This window comes from Erinaceus europaeus, chromosome 8, assembly GCF_950295315.1.
Source record: "Erinaceus europaeus chromosome 8, mEriEur2.1, whole genome shotgun sequence".
NCBI classification, from domain to species: domain Eukaryota; kingdom Metazoa; phylum Chordata; class Mammalia; order Eulipotyphla; family Erinaceidae; genus Erinaceus; species Erinaceus europaeus.
Window position 1 is genome coordinate 94070195 of NC_080169.1, and position 12164 is coordinate 94082358.

General features: G+C 35.1%; 1 protein-coding gene across 1 annotated transcript; it reads right to left on the bottom strand.

Moving 5' to 3' along the window:
* Positions 1–4297: 4297 nt before the first annotated feature.
* Positions 4298–6325, bottom strand: LOC103121165 (importin subunit alpha-4-like). The gene has a single exon (XM_060196504.1). It carries the CDS (start codon positions 6295–6297, stop codon positions 4735–4737), a length of 1563 nt encoding a protein of 520 aa, XP_060052487.1. The 5' UTR covers positions 6298–6325; the 3' UTR covers positions 4298–4734.
* Between the last annotated feature and the right edge of the window lie 5839 nt (positions 6326–12164).

The following is a 12164-nucleotide window of genomic DNA, read 5'->3' on the forward strand; positions in this document are numbered from 1 at the left end:
GAAAAAAACAAAGAAACAAAAAGAAAAAGAAGAAATGTCCTCATATTTTTTCTAATTGATAATAAAAATGTCAAGAATATGTCAGTATAAAAACTCTGTTTTACTGAGTGTTTCTTTTCTTTTCTTTTTAAAAATTTTCCATTTTATTGGGGGAGAAGTAATTATTTATAGCACAATTGCTGGAGCAAAAATTAATGAAATAGTAAAAACTGGAGCAAAAATTAATGAAATAGAATCCAGAAAGCTGACCCAAAATACTAATGAAACCATAAGATGGTTTTTACAAAGGGATAAATAAAAGATAAACTACTTACTAGACACACAAAAACTAAAAGAAAGAAAGCTATGATAAAAACTATTGGGAATGAGAGAAGTGAAATCATAACTGAAAATGAAGAGATACAGATAATTATATATGGGGACTATGAACATCTTTATGCAAATAAATTGGACAGCCAAAGAAATAGATGAATTTCTAGAATCATATCACTTGCCATGCCTAATCTAAGAAGTCGATATATTAAACAAGTCAATCACTGGTATAGAAATTGAATCAATAATGAATCTTGTAAATTATCATTAATCACAAATAAAATAATTTTAAAAAAGTTCAGTAGCCAGAGTAATGAATGAATGTTTAAATTAACAGTGTATGTTTTCCTTCCCACAGAAGAATATCTCCTTTCTGATTGGCCATCTGAAATTGGGACAAAGAACATGGGGCAACATATGAATAGTTCTCAGATCCTCAAAGGCATGACATGTAATGTTTAGAGGGAAAATATGATATATAAAATTCTATTTACAATAGCAAATTATCATAGTTTTGATCACAGCTGTGCTAGTATTTATGAAGGTACTGTTGAGTTGAAACTATGCAGTTTGTACTTCCACCCTTTGACTATAATAATAATTATAAAAACTTTGATTGTGGGTATTATATGAAACTATATTATATGTTATATTATATTCTTATAAACCACTGCTAAAACAGTAGTAAAAAATAATGAAAATTTAAAGAAACTGTGTATTTATGAAACTGCATGTATGTTACCTTAATATTTCATTATCAAATTCAATTAAGGAGATTGAGAAGATGGCAGTAGGCAGGCAGATCTATCTTAGTTAATTCCAAGGTGCACATTGGTGTAGTTTGGTGTGAGGGAAAACAATCAGACCCAGAATTGCAGGGAAGAAGGACATCCAGAAGTTGTAATAGGTATAGGTGTGGCTTATAGAGGAAATGAAGAGAAGTCTGTAGAAGTAAATAATAATGTCTATATATATATGGAAAAGCCTGCTGTCTGGGAAATCCAGACCATCATCTCCACGAGGGTCTGAGAGGGTCAACTGCAAGCCCCCTCCTCACAGGAGGGGCAGTATGCAGGTCCCCACCTGACCTCATGACCTTATGATGGATGGAGTTTTAGAGACCAGGGACCTTCCTGCACATCCTTCCTCATTCCCTTTGAACAAAGGCCATAAATTATTGTGTATGGCCAACCAAAATCCACCACAAATATCCTGGCTTTGCTCAACTGCCCCCTTCCTCCCTGCCCTGAGGTGCTATTAATTCACCCTTAGAGAAAAATCCTGCTGATACATTATGAGCTCATTACCAGTCCTTATATGGTAACTTTCCAGCTGTGATCAAATACTTCATAGGTTAAGATTTTACTCTGGGGAGTCAGGCGGGTTAAGTACACATGACTCAAAGTGCAAGGACCAAGGACCAGAGTAAGGAACCCAGTTCAACCCCCAGCTCCCCACCTGCAGGGGAGTTGCTTCACAGGCAGTGAAGCAGGTCTGCAAGTGTCTATCTTTCTCTCCCCCTCTCTCTGTCTTCCCCTTCTCTCTCCATTTCTCTCTGTCTTATCTAACAATGACAACAACAATAATAACTACAACAACAATAAATACAAGGGCAACAAAAAGGAAATAAATAAATATTAGAAAAATATTTTTAAAAAGATTTAACTCTGTATTGTGTATGGATTAATGATTACCTCAACCTTTTTTCTTTTTTATTTTTTTATTTATAAAAATGAAACCTTTTTTCTAACCCTTGAGTATATCTGCTTACTTGTACCCCCAATAAATGAGTTGTCTCTCTGAAACTTCTGGCAGAGAAGGTTGTGAATTGATTTCTCTCCAAGCACTCTCCCTTGTCAGCAGGATTCCCCAGGACCCCCAGGGGCCGCCCAGGTCTCTGCTACCAGTGGCCAGGAAGACAGAGAGCCGAGGACGACATATATATATATTCAGTCCATATCTATCACCTTGGGGAAACTATGGTGGTTATTTCCAGAGGGCAATGACAGCACAGAACTTTGGTGGTATAAGTAATGTTGAATTATACCCCTATTTTCTTATGATTTTGGAATTCACTATTAGGTCACTAAAAAAAAAATGGCAGTGAAGATATCAGTAAAACTATCTAATTTACAACCGAGTCAACTATAAAAGGAGCAGAAAAGAGATGCAAAAGTCATCAGAAAGAAGGAAATAAAAATAATAATAAAGGGGCCGGGTGGTGGCGCATGTGGTTGAGTGCACACATTATAATGCGCAAGGACCCAGGTTCAAGCCTCTGGTCCCCACCTGCAGGGGGAAAGCTTCACAAGTGGTGAAGCAGGGTTGTAGGTGTCTCTCACTCTCTCTGTCCCTCCCTTCCTTCTTGATTTCTGACTGTCTCTATCCAATAAATAAATAAAGATAATAAAATAATAATAATAAAGCAGAAATTAATGATATAGAAATCAGAAAGTCTATCCAAAAGATTAAGGAGAACAAGTGATGGTTCTTCAAGAGAATAAATAAAATAGATAAACCACTGGATATATTTACAAAAGTAAAAAGAGAGAAATCTATAATAACAACCAGGAAGAATCCAACATGAATATCCTGAACATCTCTGTTAAATGAATTGGATAGACTAGACACAACTGATGCAGTATTAGAATCATATCACATCAATCCTAACCCATGATGAAGTTTAAACATTCTCCCTTTCCCTCTCGCTGTCCCTATCCCTGTCCCTCTCCTTCTCCCTCTTCCTCTCTCCCTCCCTTCCCCCTTCTCATCTCCCTTTCCCTCTCCCACTCCCTCTGCCTCACTCCTCTCTCCATCTAATTAAAAATAAACAAAATATTTTTAAAAGAAATATATGTATATTGGAAAACATCAATCATTCATATTTTGCTGATGATGTGAAAATATATCTAGAGAACCACCAAGAATCCATCCCAAAACTACTGGAAATAATTAATTCAGTCAAGTATCAGAATTCATTATCAATACACAGATATTTGGGGCATTTCTGTATATAAACAACACATAGAAGGAAAAGTAACTAAAAGACTTACCCCACTAACAAACCCCAAAAGATAAAATGTCTTGGGATAAAATGAAAGAGGCGAAACACCTTTATAGGGAAAATTATAGTACATTTTTTTTTGATAGCACAAATAATTCATTTAAAAAAAATCAAATCCATCCTTTCATTAATAACTGGGTCAGACAATTTATCAAAAGCAATGACTAGACAGAAATATCAGATTTTGCAGAATTACTCAAAGTTCACTGCAAATTAGGTTTATGTTAAATAAGTGTAGATTATTCCCCTATATAGATCCTTGTCTGAATCTTTTTAATATGTGAGTAGCCTTTTAGAGTCAGATCTGAATTAACTTTCCCAATACTCAGAAAATGAAGTTTTATGACACTTCTTAATAGTTGCTGGTTTGTTGCCAACCACATTATCAAAAGCACTGGTTACTAAGTAAAAAATATTTTAAGACTAAATTACAGTAAACATGAAAGCTCCACAGTTTAAACCCAATATAAATCAACCATATCCAATTATCAATTTTAAAACAGAAAATATTAACTACTGAAAGCTGAAAGCAAGATTTTCTTTATCATCACCAATGAGTACTTTAGACCTTCCCCCCACCCCCTCTATAGTCAGGGACCTTGCTTTCAACTTTAACAGAAGTTCAAGTCCGTAACACGTTGCAGCTCAGGTAAAATACCATGCACAGCATTTAATTACTTCAAAACAACAGGAACACACAGGCTGAAGTGAGTGGTCAAATAGGGCTTGCTGTTCTCAAAATTAGGTAAAATGGCGAAAGCATTACCAACCATCCATAGCTAAAGTCCTCCTTCAACCCTGGCTTCTGAGGCAGATAATAATAAACACATCAATCACTGGTAGATGGAGTATAGTTTTTTTCCCCAACTTATTTGTTTAATCAATAACCAAGTTTATTCATTTTTTAAGTTACTTTTGTGGAGGATGATGGAGGCTCAGATTAAGACTGCACCTCTTTAAAGTCTTCCAATGTGTATATGCATCATACCAAAGTGTCTTGATCCACAGTGCACCATTTTCCAAAGGAATATCAAGTGGGCAGCTGACATGCCACCACTATGGAATATTCTAAACCAGAAACTGCAGTTGTCATCGTGTGGCACCAGGGAACAGGGGAAAATAGGGTAGTTGAGATTGTTAAGGAGAATTCTAAAACAGTTTAGGGAATCATGCATATGCATTTACAGTCCATGTGATAGTGACTTTTGGCAACTGCAAAGTGACTGAGACATGGCTTGCTTTAGAAGCATCAAAACGAAGAGGCATGTATGTTTTGGAGCCTTTTACTGTTGTTCTTGTCATTTGGTAGCCATCTGTTGGTGCTTCATATTGAACAAAGGAAAGATGCTGTGCTCAACTTAAAAATTAAATTCTTTAGTATGAAGGTTGGCTGTTGGGTCAAAGTTGTAAGTACCTCCTTGTGTTGCTTCAGGAATGAGGCTAGGATCTTCATCAGCATCATCACCAGAGAAATACTGATCTATGATTTCAAATGCTAACTTATAGATGTCTTCGTTTTCATGTTGCTGTAAAACGTCAATTTTCTCCAAACCTCCACATTCTTCTATTATTTCAGCTATTGTGTTTGCTTCATCACCAGCCATTATCAGAATGTTTTTCAGACCATTGAGAACCACCTGAACTACTTGAGAATCTTTTACAGAGAGTAAATTACAGAATGGAGGTATTACATTCTGCTGAACAAGGTACTCAACTTGATCTTTTCTACCACTTATCGTTAAGTTGTTAATTGCCCATGCAGCTTCTTTTTGTGTTCCAAAGTCCCCCTTAGCAAGCTGATGAATAATCATAGGGATTAATCCAGCATCTATTACAGCTTGAACTTGTTGTTGGTTGCCTGCCGTTATGTTGGAAAGGAACCACACTGCTTCCTTATTTATCTTTTCTTTTGGGTGTGATAAGAGATTTGGGAAATGTGAGAGCCGATCACAGTTGAGTACAACCTGGGTCTGTTCATCAGTGCCAGTCATGATGTTGCCAACTGCTCTGAGTGCTGCTGTTTGAACTTTCACCTCCTGGTGGCTCAGAAGGGGCACTAGAAAAGGCACAACTCCTGAATCAATAACCATCTGTATTTGTTCATTGCCTCCATCTGTCAGGTATGATAGAGCCCAAACAGTATCTACAAGAATGTTTATGTCTGTATGGTATATGAGGACACATAATGCTGGCAAAATCTCCTGAACTGTCTCCATAGGCGGTGGGGGGTCCTTATTCCTGCAGAGATTGACAATGACCCATGTGACGTTCCGAAGGAAGGTGATGGGAATGGAGGGATTGATGAAGGACAGAAGAGGTTTGACAACTCCCAGTGACATGACATAATCTCTACATTGAGGACCATCACCTATAATGTTTCCTAAAGCCCATACTGCCTGTTCACAAACATTCTGGTGTGGCGAGTGAAGCAGTCTCAGAAAAAGAGGTACAGCATTCGACTGTACAACAGCTTGAGTCTGTGCAGAAGTTCCTGATGCTATATTAGTTAATGCCCAAGCAACTTCAAACTGTAACGAAGGGTTATCATCCCTTTCTAGACATTTGACTAGAATTGGTAAAATGCCAGATTTTATTAGGTCATCAATTGATGGGTTTCTGTCACTGGATAACAGCTTTCTTGCAGCCTGAACAGCACTCAGCTGTACCACTGGGTTGTCACTTGTGGCATTCTGCAAGATAGCTTCTAGTGTTACATTTTGTGCTTTAAAATCAGCATCAACATGTGAATCTTCCAAACTCTCTTCTTGAACATTTCTTTTTTTCAGTAAATGTTCATCTCTTTTGTTCTTTCGAAGTTCAACTGTTACTTCATTTCTGTGTCTTCGCATTGTTTCCACATCGCGGCCCTTGTTCTTAAAGCTATTGATGCGGTGGTTCTCCAAGCCAGGGTTCTCGGCCATGGCTGTGGTGGCGCCTCCTGGGGGGGCGAGTCAGCACGGGAGGGGGAGGTGGGGACTGTATAGTACATTTTTAAGAGAAATAGAGTCTCTGGGGTATAAAGGGGAAAGAATAGAACATAGTATGGGGCCACCATTTGTTGTCCTGATTCATGGGGTGAAACATATTCTAAAATATTTATGGACTTAGCAACAAAGGTCTTCTCAAAAACAATGCTATCACTAAAAAAGCCTTGATATTGAAATATGCTAGCTTAATAAATAACAAATCAAAATATTACTTAACAGAAGGATTAAGAAGGATATTATACATAAAAAAATTATGCTTGTTGAAAGAAAAACAGTCTGAAATGCTATGAAATCAGTGCCAGGGGCTATTTTCTGGTTAAAATAGAAATATGGCAAGATGATCCTGATTAATAATGCTACAAGATTAACTCGGTGTTCCAAAAACAAAACAGAATGTTCCCATCTAAATCCATTATCTCTTTTAAAAGTGGCCCCAGATTTATATCTGTAGTTAGTATTAAACCTTAGATTTATTGAAAAATGTTTCTAGGAAGTTTGTCACCATTAGGTCTGACTATGGAAATACAGGAAAAATTAAGGTAGATGAAAGCCCAAATCATGTGTGAGTACTGATTAATGGCTAGGCCAGGTCCTTGACAAAGTTGATTATTTTATCATCTAGTCTAATAATTAACCACAATTCAACAACACATTTCTATATTAAAATCAAAAGTGTAAAAACTTTTGTATCCTTACCTTTTATAACCCATGAAACACATCTATTGTTAATATTGCTCACACAAGTCCCTTATGATCCTTCTTATTGTGTGTTATGTTATCACTTCCCCAAACTCAGGGTGCTTCCTTTCCACACCTCCAAATTCATTTCTATTCTTTGTTGGATACTAGCTATGAACGGGGTAATTTTACCCTCTTTGGAATTCTTATATGTTCTTGTCTTTATTCTATTTCCTTTTTGATCCCCCCCCCCCATTTTTTAAAACATCAACAATAAAACAATTGTAGGGAAGACCTCATCTTACTCTCTTCTAGATAACTTGAATTGTTTCCTTTTAAACATTTAGACAAATACAAATAAAGAAAATTTCCTTTTGAAAGGAAATTGCACTTTTCTTTTGTATATCCTGAGATCCTATCTCAAATGCTGCTAAAATTACTAGAAGTTTAGAATTCAACTTCTAGTTGAAACTAAATATGGTATAAGAAAATGAGAAATCCTGTTCTGGTATCAAACACCTGGTTTGTGATCTTAGTTCTTGTTACAGCCTGTTTAGTACTTTCTGTACTTCTGTCCCTCAGATTGAAATTTTTATTCTAAATCTTTAAAAACAACCAGAACCATCTCACATATCACCATTGACAGGATTTCAATGAAGCAGACATTTGGATCTAAATAATCCAAATAGACTAAGTGCAATTCATTTATTTTACTCATCAGAATCACTTAAATGAAGTTCACTAGCTAGATATGGTTCTTAATCCTGAAACCATGAGATTAGAGTAAAATTTTTATATTATGATATTAAAAAATGAGTGAATTTGTTTTACAGGGATAAGGTTGAACTAAATTCTTATAGTTGAAGTGAAGCTGATTTGATTACAATAGAAGACAGTAATAGTTTATCATAAAAGAAGATAATGTTTACTTTTAACTCTATTAGATAATTAAAATATCCAGTCTCTCATGTCAGAACATTTTTTTCACATTTCATCTCCATTATTATAGTGTCTTATAAACTGGAGGTATTATGAAGAACATAGACTGGTGGCAGTTTGGGATATAGGGTAAGCTATTTAATTTTGACTAATTTTCAGATCTTTATTTAGAAAGTGAGGATAAATCTTACCACAGAATGTTACTGTAACATTTAAATACCATAATGATTCTGCTTACTAAAAATATTCACACAACTTCTTAAATAGTTTGTTTTATTTTTGGAAATCTGATTATAATCATTTCCCATGAAAGATATATTTCTCCAGGATGTTCAGAACAGATATTTTCCTATGTATGTCACCTTGGCATGTTATTTAAAATTTGTTGGGAAAATTAAGCAGGGGCTAGGAGATATAATTCAATCAGTAGAGCATATGCCTCATCATGCCAGAAACCTTTGTATTCTTCATGAACCACATCAAAGTTCTAAGGAGTAGCAAGAAGAATGAAGTCTCTGGCTATGGAAGAAGAGGGGAATCTATGAATGGTGTTTTGGAGACACTTTCTCCAACTCTCTCCCTAAAATTAAGAATAAACAGCAAACAGGAAATAACACAGTTGAATAGAAATAATAGCTTTTCCCAAAGTGTAAAAAATTTTAAGCAACTACATAATAAACACATGTCTCAATGTAGGACTCATTGTCCTATAATTATGTCAACATGTGTCTTTGAAATGTTCTTTAACTTTTTGAAATCTATTTGTTATTCATATTGGGACCTGTTTGTTTAACAAAGTAGTAATTATATAAATATCTTTTCCAAGCTGGGAGATAGCAATAATGGTTTTGCACTTCTATACCTGAGGCTCAAAAGTCCCAGATTTTATTTCCAGCACCACCAAAAGTCAGAGATAAGCAGTGTTCTAGTCATTTTCATATTCCCTCTCTCTCTTCTCCTATATCTCTCATTAAAAAGTAAGTAGATCTTTGAAAAAATAAAGATCTTGTCCTCCTTTCTCAAACTCAGATTTAGTCCAAACATTAAAAAAAAAAAACTAAAGTGGTACAGCCCCCATTTCAGTGCATTTTCCTGTATGTTTCACATCTGATTTCCCCAACCTCTCAGAGTGCTTTCCTTCATTGTTTTTAATTCTGGTTGGAGAGTTTCAGGGACACTCCCTTAGATTCTTAGTTAATCCTCACTATAAGACTTAGTGTCTTCTTCAACTGTTTGTTCAACTCATCTACATGGGTAAATGTGGTAAGGTTTTAAAGGAATAGTCTAGGAGACAGAGGTAACTACAAATATCAATATAGCTCCATAATGCCATTTGAAGTTTGACATTATATTATATAATTATATCATCTGACACAAATTTTGAGATATAAGATGTGCTGAAAGCAATAGATACTGATCTGCTGCCTTGGATGGTTGCTTTTTTATGCTAAAAATTTTTTCCTAATGATACTCTCTCTCTGTTCTCTTTCTATCTCTATGAAATATAAATATATATGTATATATTCTAATATATAACTATATGTATTTTAGTATACCTATATATTAAAATAAACTATATTAAAATTTTCCCAAAAATATATGGAAAAATTAAGTGAATCAACATCTGGAAGCTGTTTCTAGTTCTTATATTTGTGAGTCATAATTTAGCAACTGAAAGGTGTTTTCTTGATAGTTAATGTACATTTTCCCATTTATTTACATATATTTGTTTACAAATGGATACCTTTTACTGAATGATTTAGTGAGTGTCTTAAATGTTTGGAGATCAATGGTTGAGACTATAGATTTGGACTTAGAAATCTGAGTTCAATAAATACGTACCAAAATGACTCATCTTTGTTTGACAAATGCTGGAGGATCTGTGAAAAGATGTGCTATAAACAGAATTCTTATATAGTGGAATTGTATTGAGCTTAAAAATCAAAGTATGGGGGTCAGGTGGTAGCGCAGCGGGTTAAGCGCATGTGGCGCTAAGCGCAAGGACGGGGTAAGGAACCTGGTTGGAGCCCCGGCTCCCCACCTGCAGGGACTAGTCGCTTCACAGGCGGTGAAACAGGTCTGCAGGTGTCTATCTTTCTCTACCCCACCCTATCTTCCTCTCCTCTCTCTATTTCTCTCTGTCCTATCCAACAACGAACGACATCAACAATAACAATAATAACCACAACAAGGCTACAACAACAAGGGCAACAAAAAGTGAAAAAAAAAAAAGGAGCAACAGATTCATGGTGCAGGTACTGAGCCCCAGCAATAACCTTGGAGGCAAAAAAAAAAAAAAAATCAAACTATGTCACTTTTAATAGAATTTTGAAAGATCTTTTAACCATATCCACTTTGTAGCTGTGAAAAGACTTCCTTTACCTACTTTGAGCATGTAGATGGATTTCAAATTACAATGTCAAAGGAAAGATAATTAGATAAAATATCAAAATTTATTTTTTGTTAATATTTTTATATTAACATTTATGTCATCGCTTGGGTGAATATAATTTATAGGAATGCAAGGATGACTTAAGTAGACTGATAGGCTTGAGGATCTCTATACCCTTGATAAATTGTGGATGTGTGACAAGATTAAAGAAAAAGGTTTAAAGTAGGTTAGGTAAATTATGTAAAAGTGACTAGGAAACAAACAGAGGAAACTAATGAAATTTAAGGAATATGTATCTTGACACCATTTCACTACTTCCTGTGATAAGACTATTCTGTTCAGGCCAGTGAAATAGTTCACATAGGTAGTGTGTAACTTTGCCATGTGCAAGATCCAGGTTTGAACTCAATTTCTACCATACTGAAGGAAGTTTTGGTGTTATGGTCTCTTTCTCTTTCTCTCTTTGCCTAAAAACAAACAAACCAATGAATAATTAAGAAAAGAGAAAAGGAACTTCCTATGCTATCCCTTTAGTACCTTTTCGATGAACATTGTATGTCTTACAATGGTATTTTCTGATTACCTTATTTCAACCTTACAAGATAAAATAATTTCCATGTATGTATAATATAGCTTCTATAATTATTTATCTAGGAGGTCTAGTCTATGATCTGATTTTCACATAAATTTTTTTACCTCACCACCAGAGTTATTCTGAAACAAATCTAAGTTATAAACATATTCACATTGTCAAGGTAGAATTTTAAATAGTACTTGTTTTGGGACCAGTGGTAGACCCAGCTGAATCCCTGGTCCTCACCTGCAGGGAGGAAGCTACACAAACAAACAGTGCTTCAGATGTCCCCCCTCTTTGCCTCCCTTCTCAATTTATCTATGTCCTATTAAGATAAATAAAATAAAATAATTTGTTTCAGACCATTTTATTTGTAAGAAATTTTCCTTATACTATCAACTTTTCTATAAATACATGATTTTATCTGTATTCATTTCTAGATATAAAGGATTGTACATATGAAGAAGGATTTAGAATGACTGCCTTTTTTATTTAACTTCCTTTTAGCTGTTCAGATAAGAAACCAGTGTGTCAAATTTGTCTTCTTCCTTATTCTTCCACATGCATTTGCTTAACAATAGCTGTTAAATTCTATTCTCTTCCTCTCCATACCCCTTTTCTGCTTTTCTACTTAGCTACATATTTTCATCTGTTCTCCGTGTGTTGTATGAGGTATTTATAATAATTTTAAATATATGATCATAGTACTATATTACCAAAAGAATCTTTTGTGATAGGAATCCCTCATTTCCATCCTAAACTTTTTTGATTGACATTTTCTTTCATATCATTTCCTACTCACAATGTTAGAAAACTCATAGTATTTCAATGCACAAAGAGTTTGCCTACATTTAAAATTTATTTCTCCACTTTAGAAAATTCACATGTTAATTAATGGATTTAGCACCATTCCAACTCAAACTAAGTGACAGATCATCTTTAAGAACAGCCTGGAAACTTTGTCCTTACATCTCACCTATCTTGCCATCATCTTGTTACTTTTCAAAGGATTGCAACCAAAGTTTCTGGGTGGTGTATTTATTGCTTCCAATATTTAATATCATTTTTGTCAGGGTTCGTGGGGGGGTGAGGCAGGAGCAAGTTTGCTAAAAGGGGTCTTCTAGCCAATCGTGGCAGCGAACTATACACAAACTTCTTCTAGGGCACCGTTTAGAGGAACAGAACATCTTTATTGGCACAGTTTACAAGTTTATAAAG

What these genes read in the sequence shown, in the direction of transcription:
- LOC103121165 (XM_060196504.1), bottom strand. Translation starts at nt 6,297, where the DNA reads ATGGCCGAGAACCCTGGCTTGGAGAACCACCGCATCAATAGCTTTAAG.